The following is a 19,454-nucleotide window of genomic DNA, read 5'->3' as shown; positions in this document are numbered from 1 at the left end:
TCGGAGTGATCGGCGTGATTTAGCTATATCGGTAGGTATTCTTTTTAAAAGTTTTTAATTCAGATTTGTTTTTTCTTCCTTTTTGGGTTTTTTTTTTCTCTTTTTTTTTAATATATTTTTATTAATTATATCATTTTTTTAGAGATAGTTCATACTCTAAACTGATCTAATTTTTTTTATGATATATTTTTATTCTGCAATATTATTGTTTAATATCTCTGTTCATTATTTACTATGTATTTTTCATATCTCTTTGAACTGTATGTGTTTATAAATTATAATAATAATAAAAAGATTGGAAAAGAAAGAAAAGCCATGCCAGCTCTAAGAAAGATTAATGTAGCTGACGAGACTTCCCTGCTCTCACACCAAAATCTCACAATTCCTTCCCCCCCCCAACCAAAGAATTTTGCAGTTCTGTTTTGAACACCAGAATTAAATTTGGCTCCGATAATCACTGGAAGCAGTTCATACGAAGTTCTAACCTGTTCCCCCATAAACATTTTCCACGCGTTAATTTTTGATTCTTTTGCAAATTACTTTTATGTTCTCTAGTTCCATCAATTAGAAACATACTTGCCTGGAAATGTCATTGCTGCTCACTCAAAATGGTGGTGAAACAACAGATGCTACAATCCTGAATTTCCCACACTTTTGTCACAGGCTGAAGACGTCATCACGACATCATCAGCCCTTCCTTTTTCAACCCAGCAAGATGGGTGTACCATTTTAGATTGGTTGTGGAGTGCTACGCTCCACCGCTGGCAGTACCCCTCTTGGCGGATTGAAGATGGGTGAATTTGGATCCCCAATCTGCCTTCGATTTTTTTTTTTACCTACTATCCCATCAGCCTCCACATCCAACATGTCATCCTGCCACCAGACAAATCTTCCTCTCTCCTCTCTAACTTCCTCAGGGAACCCCCTCCATCTGTGACTCCCTTGATCACTCATTCTTTCCCATCAATCGCCCCCTTGGTACCTACCTGTGACCACAGGAAATGCTACACTTGTGCTCTCACCTCCACCCTCCCCACCATTCGGGGCCACAACCAGCCCTACCAAATGAAACAATTCTTCACTTGTTAATCAACAGGAGTCATTAACTGCATCAGGTGCTCCCATTGTGGCCTTCCCTATGTCTGAGAGACTGGTTGCAGAAATGGGAGATTACTTCATTGAACACCTTCACCCTGTCTGCGTAAAACCAGGGATCTCCCAGTGGCAACCCATTTCAATTCCCTGTCCCATTACCATGCTGACATGTCTACCCATGATCTCATGCATTGCCAAACTTGGACCACACACAAATTGGAGGAACACCACCTCATCTGAGCACCCTCCAACCAGATGGGATTAACACTGGCTTCTCTGGTTTCCGTAACGACATCCCCATCTCTCTTTCCCTATTCCATTGTCTCCTTTCCTCCAGCCCCCACCCTTTGTCTCTCTCCCGCCTATCGCTCTGTCTCCTTTCCTCCAGCTCTGTATTCACAGAGCTACCCCCTCCTCTCATCACTTCTCAGCATTTCTCTCCTGCCCTCACACCTATATCCACCTCTGACCTCTTGCCAGTTGGTCTGTTCTCCTCCCACACACCTTCTTCCCTCCTGCTACAACCTTTTTATTTAGGTACCTGCCGGCGTCTTGCTCATACCTTGAAGAAGGCCTCAAGCCTGAAAACTCCTATGGATGCAGCAGGGCCTGCTGAGTTTATCCAGCACTTGTGTGTATTAACTACAATCACAGTGCCCGCAGACTCTTGTTTCACTTCATTAAGCTGGCTCTTACTTGTGTTTTCAACTGAGCATTTGAAATGCATCCTATATTCTGCTGAATTTTTCTCTCCCTCTCTGGTTTGCCAAGAGCATCAGTTCGAAACAGCTCAACTTTCTCCATCAAAGATCAGATACAGAAATTATCACAAACATGTCACAAAATTTGTTCTTTTATGGCAGCATCAGTGTAAATATCGCTATGAATCACATTTCAAAAATAAATAAGTAGTGCAAGAAAATAGGAGAAAGGTGAAGTGGTGTCTGTAGTCCATTGTTCATTCAGAAATCTAAAGTTAGAGGGGAAGAAGCCACTGGGTGCTCGTCTTCAGCCTTCTGCCCTGATGGTAGCAGAGTGTAGAGGCATGGCTTGGGTGGTGGGGGTCCTTGCAAATAGAGGCTGATCTCTTAAGACACTGCCCTAGATACTCTGGATTTTACATGAACTGTCATCTCCTTAAAGGCTCCCATTTTTAAAAATCTTTGTACATCTTCTTAAGACCCTCACTTTTCACTTTCTACTTATTGGAGTACATCACCATTAACCTTAATTTGTCTACTTTCAGTCATAAGGACTTAAATCTCCTGCAACTCCATTTATTATTTTTGGCAAGCTTGCTTCAGTACCTATTAAAAAATCTCACACAACCTTCATATCAGTCCATCATTCCAGGCAGCCAGAAAGGATCTTAAACCCTACTTCCATCCTTAACATTTTCCTCATATTTTATATTCTGCTCCATAAATGTTACCTTTCAAAGTGAAGATGTCGTTCATTATGTCTTCAAAGGCCTGTATTTTAATTTTCTGATTTTGTTAGCAATTAGCTCAAATTAAAATTCCAATTAAAAAAATATGAAAGCTGATTTCAAATTAAAACATCTTAATGCAATCAAAAGCCAAGCAATGGTATAGACATTTTAAGAGCTTAATTCCAGGATACGCTGGCTTATAAAGCTACTGGGCGTATTAGACAACCCCAGAACTTCCACTTTAAAATGTAGGTTTTGAGCTATACTTGTACAAAACTACCCCATATCTGGCACTTCCTGCTGAGAGCTTGCTGCCCCAATAGCCTTTTACCCCAACCATGTTCATAGGTGTTTCATCCATGTTTCTGATGTTGCTTAATAGATAATCATGTTTCTTACATTGTTGTATTACATAGCGATGGTAATTAGTCATTTTAATGTCAAGATCTGCTGCTAATTTCTGCATTATTTTAATAAGTACTTGATCATTTCTTTTCATAAAATTATGATGCCATGAAGCAGTGGCTTTAAAGTTTTTGCTGTGCACTTGGTTGTCTTTACCTTGCTTAAGTACAAAAATGCGTCGTTTACTTTTTGATACAAGGTATTCATTTTGATGCTAGTCATGGACCACGTCTGCTACATGCTTCTCTAGACCAGTGTCCAGTGCCTCCTCTCATTGTACATTAGTGTAAACTTGAGCCTTTCCAAGAAACCCTATCTTTAAAAGTTGAAAAGTACTAGTCACTGTGTGATTGGCCTACAAGGCAGTATAAATAGAATGTACCCTAGGACTCTGGCTGATGGTTTACTTTTCGTCCGCTGTTGCAAATATTAGCTTCATTTGTGGTGCTGTTAAGGTGTATTAGACAGGTTTATAATACATATTTATTGTTTTAATATAACATTACTATTAATTCAGCTGTTTTATGCTGTTCTCATATGTTGCCATGGACAACAATCAAAACCACAAAATATTAAGGTTCAGATTTTAGACTTGGTGTATAAGATGACCCCTGGTTTTGGGGTGACATTTTTAAGGTTCAAATACCATCATATATAGTAATATCTACAAATATACCAACATACCTGATTAGCTGGGCTAAGGCCTGCGCTGTTTCCTTTATCCTGAGATTATTCTGATTCAGCACATCAATCGATGGAATAAACAAACATGCTCTGCTTATATCATCTGTATAGAAATCACTTTCAGTAATAGCAGTCAATAACTCATTATATTCTTTGGAAATGGTATTGCTGACAACAGTTCCATACTCATCAACGTACTTTCTCAGTGGATAGATGTAGATTTTAATTTTGTTCTTGGGATTATACCCACAACGGTATACATCAAAACAAGTGTGCATTCGACAGCTCAAGTCTCCTCGTTCAGGAATAGGACAGTCGTCAGTTAATTTGACTTCAGGAACATCATGAATGCTGCGTTTTTCAACTGTCCACTCACTGGTAGCTTCTATCGTATTCGGCCAGAACTGAAACACTCCTGTGGCTATAAGTCCAAGTAGCACAATTGAAAAAAGTGCAATGTAATAAATTCGATGCTTGGTTTTCATCCTGGGAATAAGGGTTGGGCCCCGATTGTTGTACTTGGTTGAAGCATACATAATTTATTGCCTTCCAATGGGTCCTGCAAGTAAAACAAAATGGAAGTGATTACCAACACAATTATAACCATGGCGATATTTATAAAGTCATCCAAGTGCAAAAGTTGTTCATTTTAAAGCATTTTTTTTTTGGTAATATGCTTTGACCCCTACAGTAACAATTCAAGCTGGTAAATTACTTCAGAGAACAAATTCATTCTGCTAAGATGAACATTATTTAAACTCCACTGGCTACCTCATTAATCCACAATTTCAAAAATATTTCACTTAAGACCTCATGGAGCCATAAACCTGCAACACCTCAAATACACTGCCTTCAAATTTTGCTTTCCTTTGCTCTGTTTCTGCTCTAATTAATCTTCAGCTACAAAAGCCTTCAGTTGTTTCAGTCCCAATCTACAAGTAACATCTCTAAAAGTCAGCACTTTTCTCTCTGCCCAGCTGTTCCACTTCAAAAATCAGGACTGCCAGGCTGGGGATTTGCTTCTTCCAGCAGGTGTGAGACTGATAAACAGCATTTTGTAACCATAAAAGCTATCCCAATTATTTATATATTTTATTTGATTATTCATGTGATTATTATATACTGTATTGTATGTTTTTGTGTGTGCACTGTGGTCTGGTGAGACACTGTTTCGTTGGGCTGTACACATACAATCAGATGGTAGCATACTTGAACTTCAGTTGTCAAACATTGCCACTGACACCACTTTCGGTTACCAAGCCTAATGTTTAATAGTCCAATCCACAGCAATGAGATGTGAGAAATCTCAATGACAACTCAAAGGCCATAAACTGCAGTCACAGAGAATAGCATCTGCGTCATTGGGCAGTTTGCTTTAAATCTATAGAAGTAAATGTTCTTTGAAGCACGACACAACCCCCTTGGTGAAGATGGGAGCAAACATTCAGCCAGCGGAGTGTCCTGGTCATGCTCCGCCAACAGCAACTGTTTGAATAAAGTTGTTTTGAATAAAATGGCGGCACCCAGGATGAAAAGCCAGCTCGTGTGCCTCTCCTAAAGTGTCTCCCTATCCCTGCCTTGTAAGAGTCTTTATCTTTATTAGTATTAAATATTTGAGTGGGGCTTTATCTGTGAACTTGGGGGAGAGGGGGTTAATTATGATAGTGACACGTTTACCATAGCGGTTAGTCTAATGCTGTAACAGTATCAGCAATGGTGGTTCAAATCTAAACTTTGTGAGGTACGGGAAATACCGGAGGGCTACAATACTGATCTATTTTTCAAATTACTTTGCTTTTTGCACTGTCTTATGTCTTTTAAACTGTTTATTCTTAATGGAGGTGTATTAGTTTGGCATTGTGTCAAAGGCAACTGGAAAAATTTACATATCCGGCATCTGCAATCCCCGTAGGTGCCAGATACCAGGGATTTTACAGTACCTGATTGACACTACTTCAGCAAATTAAAAAAAAACATTTTAACCCTACTTTTAGGAAGAATGCAACTGAGTTATTTTGAATAATCCACAGAAGTAGTTTATATTTAGCATGGTGTAAAATTACATTTGACTCCATGCAAGCTTTATACCACCAACCCCACCCCCCCAACACCCATGATTTAATGGCAAGATCTGAGTGAACAAAGCAGTGAATATCCATGTAATATCACTTGATACAATTTAACACTGAATCAAGGTAGATTCTGCCAGAACCATTCAACTGTAAACCTCAGCTACAAATTTGCTTGTAGAGCTTTTCCGGTATTAAAATGGAGTTAGCTATCTCCATTATGAGAAAAAGGTCTATGAGACAAAATGCATCATTTAACCTTTAAAGCACTAACATCTTGATCAGAGGTGTCCAACCTTTTAATTTAGACATACATCAACCCATGAATACGTACCAAGGGTGTAGGTTAATTGGGCAGCACGAACTCGTGGACCGAAATGGCCTGTTATCATGCTGTATTGTCTAAGTTAAATATTAAATGGTTGGCCACTCTTGATCTAGATAGAATGAAAGTAGATGCTCCATAGAGCATGTAGTGGACTGCACCAAATTAACTGCTAGTTGATGATTCTGTGGGAAACCACCAGCTATCAACAATTTAGGCTTCAACATGGATCTAGGTGTGTGTCTTATCAAGAGTGGAAGTCTTATGTTAATTGGTGGTACCAATGTGTGCAACATGATGCTCCACCTCTGAGCCATATAGAAAAGCTAGAGAAAGGTGCCAGATATAATTAGCCACTGAGGTGGAGGGGGCACGTACACCCAACACTCCACATCGAATTAAAATCAATTGGAAAGTTTTCAAACAATTTTTTAAATTTAGACATACAACATAGTAACAGGCCCTTAAGGTCCACGATCCCAATTACACCCAATTGACCTATATCCCCCATACGTGGGAGGAAACCAGAGCACCCAGAGGAAACTCATGCAGACACGGGGAGAATGTACAAACTCCTTACACAGGAAGCAAGAGGGTCCAAGGTTAATTCTGCATAACAGTGAAAGTCATAGAAATACATTATTGCCCACTGAATCACACAAACGTGAACCACTTTCCAGATATTTACAAAATTATAAAATATAGGCAAACAATAAAATATTTCCTGTGACTAGAACAATGGTGTCTAACATAAGCTTACAGTTCTTCAAGTTTTTAGAAATTAAAGCAAAGTACGCAGACAAGACTTAAATGACCACTACTTGTTAACTTTTCACTTACCCAAACTGATAAAGGATGTAACTTGTTTATACAATTTGAGTCATACAGATGACAGGAAAGTGTGAAAATAACCTTAATAAGCTGCATAAAAGAAGAGCAAGAGGGAAGAAAAAAAAGAGAGCAATTAAGAAAATATTACACTCAAGACAGACAAGCAACTTCAATTTTTAATATATTAAAACAGTCCAGATATTTCTGGGATGGGAAAGAAAGTGGGCTTACTCTACAATTCTGTTCCATTTTCTTTGTTTTCCCCACTTCCTTCCACACCCAATTTTGCTTCTTCGATGATTTGCAATTTCACCATTAAACATATCACAGCTTGGCTTCAGTTGAGTCAGGTTATTGGCTCAAGGCCAAGGTAGTAGAGATGATATTCCAGTTTATTACTGAATGAATACTGTACTTCCAGGTGTATCTATTGAGGAGCCATTAAACCAAAAATAATTTCTATGGCAACTGAACTAATACATTAATTCTCCTTACAACCCTAATAATTTCTACATTACAATAATTGCATTTTGTCGATTTACAAAATGCTTCAAAATATCCAAATGTTTACTATCCTTGAAGCAAATATCAAAATAAATTACATGATTCAGTTTGCCTCAGACATCCACACATGCTCAGCCCAACTTCAACTTAGGCCACAGTAGTCCAGTCCTTCAGGAATACAAATAACCTATTCTTGTACTCAAATCATCTTGTTACAAAGGCCACCATGATGTTAGCCTCCCTGAATGCCTGCAGTAAACATTGCATTTCAAGAAAGATTGCACCGGAGAAGGAATTTGCGAGGATGTTTCATGCTGGAAAACTGTGGTTACCAGGAAGGGATAAGCTAGTGCCATTTTCTGTAGGCCAGATGCTGGTACACTAAAAACCACTGGTAGCTAAATCAAGCAACAGGCAACCTTGAGTAAATAGCAAAAAAAATCTAGGAAAATAATTTCAAAAATAAAACAAATAAGAATAAAATAGGTTAAAAAAATGTACATTTAAAATTGAAAAATTAATTGGTCTCTGAAGTAACACACAAACTTTTGGTGAAGATGAAAGCAAATATTCAGCTAGCGGAGAACCTTGGCCGTGCTGTTTGAACAAAGTTGTGTGAAACAGGAACGATGATGAAGAGCTGATAGATGCTGCTCACTGCTGGGATGACTCTCTTAAAGTGTCTCCTTATCTCTTCTTAGTAAGAGTCACCCCGGTCAGAGGCTTTATCTGTAAATTTGGGGAGGGGATTAATTAATGACATTTTTCGTCTTTTGGGCAGCTCTGTGGAGCGGGAGGAACCTGCAGATACAGCAAAGGTTAAATGTTTTCAAAGAAAGTGAGTGAAAACTATGTAAAATGCTTTAAGGTTTGCATATTCATGCACGTGACGTTTATTCAGAGCAAGTGCAGTATAGTATTTTTGTCTTTTAACTTGTTTATTCTTAATTCAGATGTATTAGTAAAGTATAAGAGCAAGTCTCAAGCAACCAGAAAATACACTTATCTAGCATCTACTAATGCCTACAGGTGACTATATCTGACCTCCTACTTGGCCACTGTTACGCCCAGTAGAGGAAACATGGCAGAATGCGAGAGTGGTAGAGCCAGATGCTCATTCCAAACAAATATATTCCATTTGAATGTAGTAGCTGAACAGGTGGCTTAAGGTAATGCAAAAAATGTCCACATTATTTTATTTTATTGTTTTAATTATTTGTTTGCATTTTGCATTAGTATTTTTAATTATCAAAAAAGGAATGATTGGAGATATTTAAAAATAATTCAAAAAGCCTTGGCAATCCAAATCAGTCAAAGACTACCTGGGTGCTCTAAATCTCAATGTACATTCAATCCAAGCATTGGAGTGGGTCCAAGGTAAATCAAATTTGTGCAAAGAGAATAGATTTCTTGTCAGAGATAATAATCCTGAAATGATGATTAGGTATATTTATCTTTGCTATATAAAGTACACTGTTTGACCTGCCAATTTTCTCCAGCATTGTGTTTTTATTATAATAATCTTGTTCCTCCAAATGTTTATTAGGAGGTTTTGGGGACAAGGGAAGGGAAGAACATATGCACATTTAAACATACTTTAAATTAGATGTACAACACAGTACCAGGCCCTTCCGGTCCATCAGCCGATACCACCCAAACTATTTCTACTCTTGTACCAAAAGCCTTTTGATTAAAAGCAGGAATTAAATAAACAAGTTAGGAAATTTCTTTGGAATCGTAAGATAGCAAGAATATTGTTAGAAAAATTAACATGGAAATATGAATTGGGTGGATTACAACTTCCTAATTTTAAGAATTATTATAAAGCAGCACAATTAAGGCTTCTTGCTTCTTTATTTGGAAATATTTAACCATCATGGGTGGAAATTGAGTTAAATAAAATTGGAGGAAATATACCTGAAGAATTTATTTATAAATGGGAACCAAGGTTAATGGTTGCTGACAGATATGCTCCATTATTGAAATATTTGGAATAAGATTGTTAGAAAATGGTGGAAGTCTTTTGGCACCAAAAATGCCATTACTTAATCCTCAATGTTTTCAAAAGATAACCCTTTTAAAAAAAATATATGGTATACTACAGGAATTTTTAAGAGGAGATTGTTGTGAGAGTGGTAGATTAATGTCATTTGATCAGTTAAGAATTAAATGTGATTTTTTTTTGTTATTTTCAATTGAGAGCCTATTTGAGAGAGAAATTAGGACCAGATATGGTATTAAAAGATTGTACAGATTTAAAACAGCTGATTGTTGACAAAACTGTTCAGAAGTTTATCTCAATGGTGTATATGAGAGAAAGCACCTAAATTAGGTTTATTTAAGTCAAGAGAAAGATGGGAACAAGATTTAAATATATCAATGGATGAACAAATTTAGAAAAAAATTATATAAAGATGTTACATCTAATACAATTAATGTAAGATAATAGATAACTTCATTATAATTTTTTACATCAGCTATATATTACATGTCAAAAATTGACTAGATGGAAATCGGACACATTAGATCGATGTTTTAGATGTGAAGATATTGGAACTTTTCTTCGTTCTACATGGTCTTGTTCAAAAGTTAAACCTTTTTGGACCTCTATTAATTTACGAGGATGTTGCCCAGTTTGGAAAATTGGAAAAGGGTATCAACTAGAATTGATTTCTTTGGAAAAAAAAAAGCAAGACTTAGTCAAGGTGCAGAAAATATACAGTAAAATCAAGAGGAAGACCTATAACTCTTAACAGCGATCAATAAGCAAGAAGGAAGGATCAGAAGTAAGGTGAAGAAGTCTTCTTTCCACCTACAGAGGATAATGGGGAATCTGGAATTACTGGCTGATGAGGCTCAACCCATCATCAGACAAAAAAAAAATATTTGGATGCACATTTGGAAACCACAACTTGCAGCTGAAATGTAGGATAGAGTATCTGACCAAAACAGACATGTTGAACCCTACCTATGTGACAAATTACAGAACCATTGAAATATTTGAAGTAAAAAAGGGAACAATATCAAGCTATAGAAATGGAAGGCTGAGGACCCTGTGATAGCTGTCTCTGAGAGCAACAAATATCAAAACATCATTCAAGAGGATGAACCCTCGCATCAGGTCCTGCCGGCATACCAGGCAGAATACTGAAATCTACCCCAACCAACTAGCCGGAGCGTTCACAGACATTTATAACCTCTCATTGCTGCAGGCAAGAGGTTTTCACTGGCTTCAAAAGAGCATCAGTCATCCAGGTACCCAAGAAGAGTAGTGCGAGTTGCCTCAACGACTACCACCCAGTAACGTTAACTTCTACTGTGATGAAATGCTTTGAGAGGCTGGGCATGGCCAGAATTAACATGTACTTAAACAAAGATCTGGATCCACTGCAATTTTCATATCGTCACAATCGCTCCACAGCAGATGGACTATCACTGGCTCTCCACTCAGCTCAGATCACTTTGAAAACAGCAATTCATACGGCTGCTCTTCATCAACTACAGCTCGGCCTTCAACACCATTATTCCCTCAGTGCTGGTCAAGAAGCTACAAATTCTAGGCCTCTACGCCCCCACTGCAACTGGATCCTTGACTTTCTCATCAGAAGACCACAGTCAGCACACATTGGAGACAATGTCTCCTCCTCACTGATTACCAATACAGGTGCACCCCAAGGATGTGTGCTTACCCCACTGCTCTACTCATTGTACACTAATGACAGTGCAGCCAGGCACAATTCCAATGCCATCTACAAGTTTGTCAATGACACCACAGTTGTCAGCAGAATCAAAAACGGCAATGAGGAAGCATCCAGGAGGGAGATAGAACAGCTCGTTGAATGGTGTCAAGACAACAACCTTGCTCTCAATGTCAGCAAAACCAAGGAGATGACTGTGGACTTCAGGGGAAATTCAGGAAAACACAACCCAGTCCTCATCAAGGGCTCAGTAGTGGAGAGGGTAAAGAACTTCAAATTCCTGGGATCAACATCTCTGAGGATCTGTCCTGGAGCCTCCATGTTGACCAATCACAAAGGCAGTTCTCCAGCGGCTATACTTTATGAGGCGTCTGAAGAGAATCGGTACATCACCGAAGTCTCTCGCAAACTTCTACAGGTGGAGAGCATTCTGGCTGGTTACATCACTGCCTGATACAGAGACGCCAACTTTCAAGACAACAATAAACTCCAGAAGTTTGTTAATTCAGCCTGCAACATCACAGCCACCAGACTTCACTCTAATGAGGACATCTACACGAGGCTGTGCCTTAAAAAAGCAGCCTCTATCCTCAAAGACCTCCACCACTCAGGCCCTGCCCTCTTCATTCTGCTACCATCGGCGAAAAGGTACAGGAGCCTAAAGACGAGCACTCAACGGCACAAAGACAGTTTCTTCCTCGCTGCCATCAGATTCTTGAATAATCAATGAACCAAAGACACTACCTTACTTTTTGTGCACTATTACTTTATTTTTTTATACTAATGTTGTAAGATGTTTATAATATGAATGTTTGCTCTATGACGCTGCTGTATAAACACCGAATATTGTGTCAATGAATTCTGATGGTAGCATTTAGGATGAAAAAACTATCGAATGTGAAGCAGAGAGAATGCCAAACTGACCAACAACCGAAGAAATAACACAGCGTATAAAATCCTACCTCAGAATAAATGAAGAACTGGAACATACAACTCCCTTTCACTTTTGGATACTAATTCATTGTCCCTTTCTCTTCACTGATGCTCTCTGACCAGCTGGGACCCTCCATCTACTCTTCCATCAGCTCCAGTTCTTTTGTTTTCTTAAATATAACATGTTAATATAACAGCAAACCAGAAAAGAGACCTCGACTATCTGGAATATGGCTCTGCAAACATATACACACATTCACTGGACAAATCTTCAATACAATAGGCTCTTTCAGGTGGCCAAAATATCCCGATGAAAAGCCGCACATTCTACCCCTATGCGGCTGTTGGGAGGCCACCTGAAAGTGGAGCACCCGGCCAGGAGGAGCACTGACCTAACCCTCCTCCTGTAGGTATAATCTCCGGCTCCGGGAATCCCCCGTTGCACCTGAAAGCAAGCAGTGGGACTACGGCCACAGGAGCCGGCGTTTGCTCGGACACGGCTCTCCTTCAGCTGGCACGTTCAGGTGACAGAAGGGCGTCTTCACCGCAGTCACCTGAACGCCCCAGCCGCATCTGCCAGCGCATTACCTGCGTCTGAGCACCTGAAAGCGGCTCATGATACACAAATGCTTGAGAAACTCAGCAGGTCAAACAGTGCCTTTATACAATGTATCAAGGTAATACAATGTATCAATACAATGATGGTTACATTTTAATTTGTTACATAAAAAGTTTAGTTCACTACAATGAAAAGTAGAGGGAGGCTTCAGAAACCTAGCCCTTTGACACCAGGGGAAAAATAAATGATAATACCAAGGATTAGGCAGATGTTACCAAAGTTGTCAATGCACAGTCCTCCAACCCCTGGCCTGCCTGTAACTCAGCTGGGAAAGAGCATTTTGGACCCAGACTCATCAGACTCCCAAGGAGCAGCAGAAACCCAGCGAAAGACCACCACTTCCCGAACCCACACATCTACCTGTCCCACCCAAGGGTGCCACGGGCTCGGAATGAATGGCGAACCCTGGGGGGAGACGAAGGGACACAGCGCGACAGACAGAGGGTCCCTTCCCCGGGCTGCGGAAGCGCCTGGGACCAGCTCCGGGACTTGTCAGGCCACCCCTGGCCCGGCCGCCGCTCATCGCTTTTACCTGGATGAAGGCGCAGCCCCCTCCCTCTCGGCGCTAAATCCGAGGCACCATCTCTCGACGCGTTCGGAAACCAAATGCAGCGACGGCACAGCTGAGCAGGGCGCCGGCCCACGGTTCTCCGTCGCACCTCGCCTTCCGCCGCCACCGCCCCCTGGAGGGCCGGTGCCTCGGAGCAGGCAGCCCTCTGCCGGGCATGTCCGCTGATTGACAGTTCTGCAAAGTGCTCAGTGCCGCTCCCAGGCGCTCCAGGAGCAGGAGGGGGACGTTGGAGGCTTCACAGAGTGTACGGGGTGAGCTTTGTGCATATTTTCTGCTATTTCAGATTACAAGCAATTGCAATTAACTTTTTTTAACGTTTTGTTTGGAAATCTGAAAAGATATAGTTCAACAAAGTTTGCAGAAGTTGTGATTTTAGTTTAGTAAGTGCGGAAGAAACTCAGCAGGTCACGCAGCGTAAGTCCGCCAGCTCTTTTCCTAAAAAAATTATTTAAGGATATAAATACGCTATATTTAAGTGGGATTTTTTTTGGAAAGATCCAATAAAAAATCTGCTGAAACCTGAATTGAAAATAGAAATGTCAGGCAGCATTTATGATATAAAGAGTCAAAATTTCATATCTATGTCCACTCATAGGCAGGGTCTGACTGTTTTGACCTGAATGTTGACTGCAAGGACAACATTCTATTCTCCCAGTTCTTCCGTCTCCATTATATCTGCTTCAATGACAGGACATTTTTTTCTGTAATATCTTGCATTATCCTAAAGCAAATCATGTTTATTACCATCTGATTGAACAAGTACAACCTGACGAAGTAGCGTTCTACAGTCTTCGGTGCAAAACACACAGACACACAACTTGACATAACTCACAAACAGTAAATATTGCAGGACAAGTATTTCATCTGTACAAATAAATGTTGTTTCATGAATATGAGACTCTTGGATGGTTCGTGTGAGCAGTTCCTTTGGTCGTTCAAGCAGTGGTTCTCAACCACTGGCATCACTAGGAGGATGCGGACTGCACAGGGTGATGCCATCAGAGAGGGAGACACCAAAATGAATGTCTATAAAAATATTGTGCAGTTTCAAAATAAATTTATTTTTTAATAAAAATAACCCTGTAGTTAGTTATAACAACAAAAACATTTTTTCGTAAGCCCAGATTTCATATATCAATATATCTACAAGACTAAAACCCTATACTAATTTTCTTTTTGAACCTTCTAATGCGCTCCGGTCAGAGCCATCATTATTCCCCAATTACAATGATGCTTCAGATCACGTGGTTTCGTCTGCACGCACTACAAGCAAGTGCTGTTGTTTTTGTTGCTGCTGGTATTTTTATAGTCGCTGCTTTTGTCAAATTTTCTGGTGTTTTAGCTACAATATTGTAGTAATTAGTATTTGTGAACCTCGATCAATAACATTTTTGAGAATGAAGTAGTAATTAAGGAAAAGAAGGAAAAAAATCAAAAATTTCACTTTAGCCACATGATACTATATTTAAATACCACATGTAAATGCATTTAGGCTGTGCGTATGGTATTGTAATTTAAAGGTGTAATTTTAATTTTTCCAGTTGTTTGTCTCACTACTATTGCCATTGCATTCAATGATATATGGGAATTACGATGAGCAAGTCACATTAGTTAAAAAAAAAAATATGAGGGATTCAGTATTGTCTGGTACGTGAGGAGGTCAATGATGGAGGGAGGGGGAGGGGTTGACACCATGAGTTACCGCACTGGGTGACACCAATCATAGTGACGCACCTGCCTCAACCTTTTTTTTCCACTCGCATACCAGATATAACTTTGGTCATATTAATAGGCTGTTGAAGGCTTCTTTTCAGGTTCAAAAGTATCTGCCTGGCCTGTTCGTCTGGAAAGCTATAGACTGCAGATAGGGTCTGTTATGTTTGGTGCCCTAGCTGTGCATACCATTTTCTGGCTTCCTTGAGGGACAGTGGTGCATGGAATAAAAAGATCTGGTGGTGTTCCACCATATATATTCATAGTTTTTCTAACATACTCAACATCCAAATTGGCCAGAGGAAACAATACTGAAAACTATGATTAGTAAGGGATTAATTAAGGTGATATGTGAGAGGAAAAAATAAGGTTAAGTACCACTGTCCTAAAGTGTGCTTCCCTGCTACAGAGCCCTTTGCTGCATCTCACCTATTTCATGAATATATTCACCAGCATCTGAGTAAATCTCCTCTGCACACCTTTGTTGGTCTTTCAATATCAACCAGGACTGCAAATCATGAGTTTCCAACTTTTGTGCTCAATATCTCTCACAATGCAGGCCAGCCTGCCAAATGCCTCCTTCAGCACCTTGTCACCTTGGGCAACTTTCCCACCTGATCTGGATCCTGTTTTAAATTTAGATATCCTTCTTCACAGACATGGATATTCTACCTCACTGTCCATCACACCACCAATTTTGATGTTTAAAAAAAAAACATGTGTAAAGCATAAGTAGAAATGGGTTTAAAACAAAAGCAAAGATATTTGGAATTACCTGAAAAAACGTGAATATTTTCTAAAGGATGAGCAACCTAATGGTGCCACCATCAGGAAGCTATTCATTGGGATGGGGAGAAGAGAAATCTAGTGGTAATCAGGGATAGTATGGTTAGGGGAATAGACAAAGCTCTCTGTCACAGGTACAGAGTGACTTAAGGCTGTGTTGCCTGCCTGGTGCCTGGGTTTTGTGTGAAAAGGGAAATGTTTGGTGGGCTCAAAGAGCAATGAGTCTGGACATGGGCTAAACTCAGGAAGGATCTTTATTAAAACATGTAAGGCAATCACAATGGGGATAATACATACTAGTACTCTCAATCACAAAACACAGTATAACCAGTCACATTGGACTTAATGCTGCTTACCCTCATGCCAACACAATATAATGAGTTACATTAGATTACCAATACTAGCAACTGTGTACAGACTTAAAACAACCAAGGATTACAATACGCTACCTGCCATTCCTTGTCTAGTGTGGGCACAGCTCCAGTGCTATTTAACAGCCCCGATCCCTGTGTAGTGCACACCTTACCAATGACTCCTCAAGTGTTGTCCATGGTTCACAAAGCAGAGTTTGTCTCAGTACCGAAGAGCAAAAGAGGAAGAGCTACTGCACATGGTGGACTTTATAGTACAGTAAGCTGGAGGGTCCACCCCAGGTAATCACTAGGTGTGCACTAATGGGTGGGTAGAGTTCAACTAGTGATGTGACTTCTGACTGGGTTCCAGGTGAAGAGGTCATGTGACCCTCCACAATCCACACTTCCACCAGCTTCTAGGCAGATCACATGAACCACAATCTCCACTACACTGGGTTTGGGATATCTTATCCGACCTGCAGAGGGGAAAGATCCAGTTTTCGTGGTCCATGTGGGTACCAAAGACAAAGGTAGAACCAGGAAAGAGGATCTGCTAAGGGAGATTGAGGAGCTTGGGACCAAAATTGAAAAGCAGAACCTAAAAGGTAGAAATCTCTGGATTACTACATGAGCCACATGCAAATTGGCACAGGGTCTCGAAGACTAGAAAGTAAAATATGCAGCTTGAGGATTCATGTGGAGAAGTGGGCTCTGATTCATGGTAAAATGGCTCCATCTGAATCATGATGAGACCTGGATCCTGGTGAATCACATAACTCTGACTGTGGACAGGGCTTTAAACTAAATAGTAGGGGGTTGGACTCAACAGATTTGAGAGAGATGGATAAAAGTAAAAGAGTGTTGGATAAAGAAAAAGCAAAAGTTAAAAAAGAGAAAAGTAGAGTGTATAAAAGTGAAGTGCAAAAGGTACAAAGATTATGAGATTTTAAATGCACAATGAGTATAGGGGCACTTTATCTGAGTGCCCAAGGTATTTGAAACAAGGTCAGTGAACTTGTGGCATAATTTTAGGAAGGGCAGCAGCTGTTCCTGAACCTGATGGTACGGGTCTTGTGGCACCTATACATCTTTCCTGATGGTAGCAGCGAGAACAGAGCATGTCCTGCTTAGTATGGATCTTTGATGATTGCTGCTGCTTTCCAATGGCAGCGTTCCTTGTAGATTTTCTCAATGGTGGAGAGAGTTTTGCCTGTGATGTACTGAGCTATGTCCACTACCTTTTTGCAGGGTTTTTCAGTCAAGTTTTCCCATACCAGGCTTGATGCAGCCGGTCAGCACACTTTCCACTACACATCAGTAGAAGTTTGCCAAGGTTTTCGATGTCAGACCAAAGCTCTGCCTGAGAACGTAGAGGCACTGACATGATTTCTTCAAAATGGCAAGAAAGGAATGTAAACAGGCTGTGCAGTGCAGAAAATAAATATTCAATAATTAATAATGTGCAAAGTAAAAGCCCTTAATGAGTCTCTGATTGAGTTTGTTGTTACAGAATCTGATGATTGAGAAGCAGCTGAAATACAACTTATAAAGAGAAAAATAAGGGCTTGTATTTCATGCAAATGAAATATTATCAAAATGTACAAATGCTTATCAAGGAATCTCAAGGAATTATTTTCAAATTTTAACTCCTTAAAATGTTACTCCAAATGCTTTCCTCAAACATTTTATCTAACCTTTTAACCATCTTTTTTCCATCCATCAGATCAGATCAGATACTATTTATTCTTTTCCAATATTTTTATTAACAATGAAATTTCACATACAAAAATGCAGAGTACTTACGGATATATGTTAAAATTCAAAAAGATGCATTACACTTAAATCATGATTTTTCATCCAAGGTACCCCACATTTTAATCAAACAGATTATATTGCATTGATATGTTATTATTTATTATATAAAACAAATTAAATCCACTACCAAGAAAGAAGCTGTTTAGCCAAAAAAAAGGAAGACAGAATTCAGCGTGATAAATTACCTCATTCATCATCAGTTCTGCCTTCAAAACAAATCAAAGATTATAAAAATAACTCAATTAGAGTCCCCACAGGGTTTGAAAATTTGAATCCAAATTGGTACTATTTATTAACATGAAAGGTAATATTAAATGCAATTGCCTTTAGTCTGTCATACAAAGATTTTCCATTAGCATTGGCTGGTGCACCTTAGAGTAAAAGAAGTAAAAGAGAGGTCCCCAGAGTCAACAGAAGTCTGTGGAGTCGCTCCCTTGTACTCCCACAACCTCTGCAGCCACACTAGAATCCAGTTCAGTTCAAACCATCGGCAACCCAAGCCCAGATCCAAATCTCCAACATGACAAGGAAGACCAGCGCTCAGGGCCCTTCGGGAGCCATCCTTTCAAATCCTGGTTATGATACCTGGTTCTCGTGAACCAGCCTCCAGAACCCCAATCCACGTACAATCCAAATTCTTCTAAAAAATTACAATAGATGTTAAATGCACAAGAACAATATTGAATCTCAAAAATGTAATTAATGTCCCATGATTAATTCAACATCATTCGAGTATTAAAATAACATCACACTACATAATTTTGCAGATGTACAAATTATGGAAAGTCTATCATATGATGAGGAATATGTGCAGGTGTGTTTGTGTAATTTTTATCCAGCATGGTTCATTTGGAAAACACAGACTATTGCATTCCACTTTGCAAACAATTTGTTTTCAATCTGGAAAGAAAAAAAAGGCAATGTCATTTCAAATAAAATTCTTGCATATAAATCAGCCAGCAGGTTCAGAAAATTTGCAGCTCAGTGAAGACCTTTTAGCTACTTGAATTTAATTTAACGATTTGAACATGAACAGTGGCGTGCATGGGCAACAAATGATTGTCTTTTTCTCCACAAAATCTTGTCCATAATGATTCAATTTGATTCACTCCATGTTAACCTGAATTACTGCTAACGTCCAGTAGATGGAACCAAACCAATACATCCTGCAATTGAAAATCTGAAGATTCCTTGATTGAAGTAAAAACACAATGCTGGAGAAATTCGGCAGGTCAAACAGTGTACGTTATATCGCAAAGATAAAGATTCATAACCAATATTTTGGGCTTTAGCCCTTCATCGAGGTAAGGAACCCTTCGTTACACCTTGATGAAGGGTTCGAGCCTGAAATGTTGGTTATGTATGTTTATCTTTGCGATATAACGTACACTGTTTGACCTACTGAGTTTCTCTGGCATTGTGTTGTTACCAATATATCCTGTAATACATTCTTCATCAATTTTTCATCCTACCTCATGTTTATTGTCATCTGATTGCACAAGTACAACCCGACCAAACACCATTCTCTGGTCCTTGGTACGAAACATGCAGACACACAAACAGACATGAAACATGTACGAACAAACAATATATATGCAGGACAAGTATTCATTCATACATA

General features: G+C 39.4%; 1 protein-coding gene across 6 annotated transcripts in view; it reads right to left on the bottom strand.

Annotated features, from left to right (window-relative positions):
* The window catches only part of ext2 (exostosin glycosyltransferase 2), a 154,612-nt gene extending 141,328 nt beyond the window's left edge, over nucleotides 1-13,284 (bottom strand). For 4 of the 6 annotated variants that reach the window (XM_069905395.1, XM_069905385.1, XM_069905361.1 and 1 more), the window contains exons 1-2: nucleotides 13,128-13,284; nucleotides 3,617-4,175 (exon numbers count right to left, since the gene is read on the bottom strand). In XM_069905395.1, the coding sequence (XP_069761496.1) occupies nucleotides 3,617-4,152 (536 nt within the window). In that variant the 5' untranslated portion in view covers nucleotides 4,153-4,175; nucleotides 13,128-13,284. Of the gene's footprint in view, nucleotides 1-3,616; nucleotides 4,176-6,850; nucleotides 6,932-7,072; nucleotides 7,112-13,127 lie in introns of those variants that run through there. The other 2 variants (XM_069905368.1, XM_069905376.1) reach the window with 2 other exon arrangements.
* Nucleotides 13,285-19,454: the final 6,170 nt, after the last annotated feature.

The sequence above is a fragment of the Narcine bancroftii genome, chromosome 1 (genome assembly GCF_036971445.1).
Source record: "Narcine bancroftii isolate sNarBan1 chromosome 1, sNarBan1.hap1, whole genome shotgun sequence".
NCBI lineage: Eukaryota > Metazoa > Chordata > Chondrichthyes > Torpediniformes > Narcinidae > Narcine > Narcine bancroftii.
This window is presented reverse-complemented; position numbering and strand designations above follow the sequence as displayed.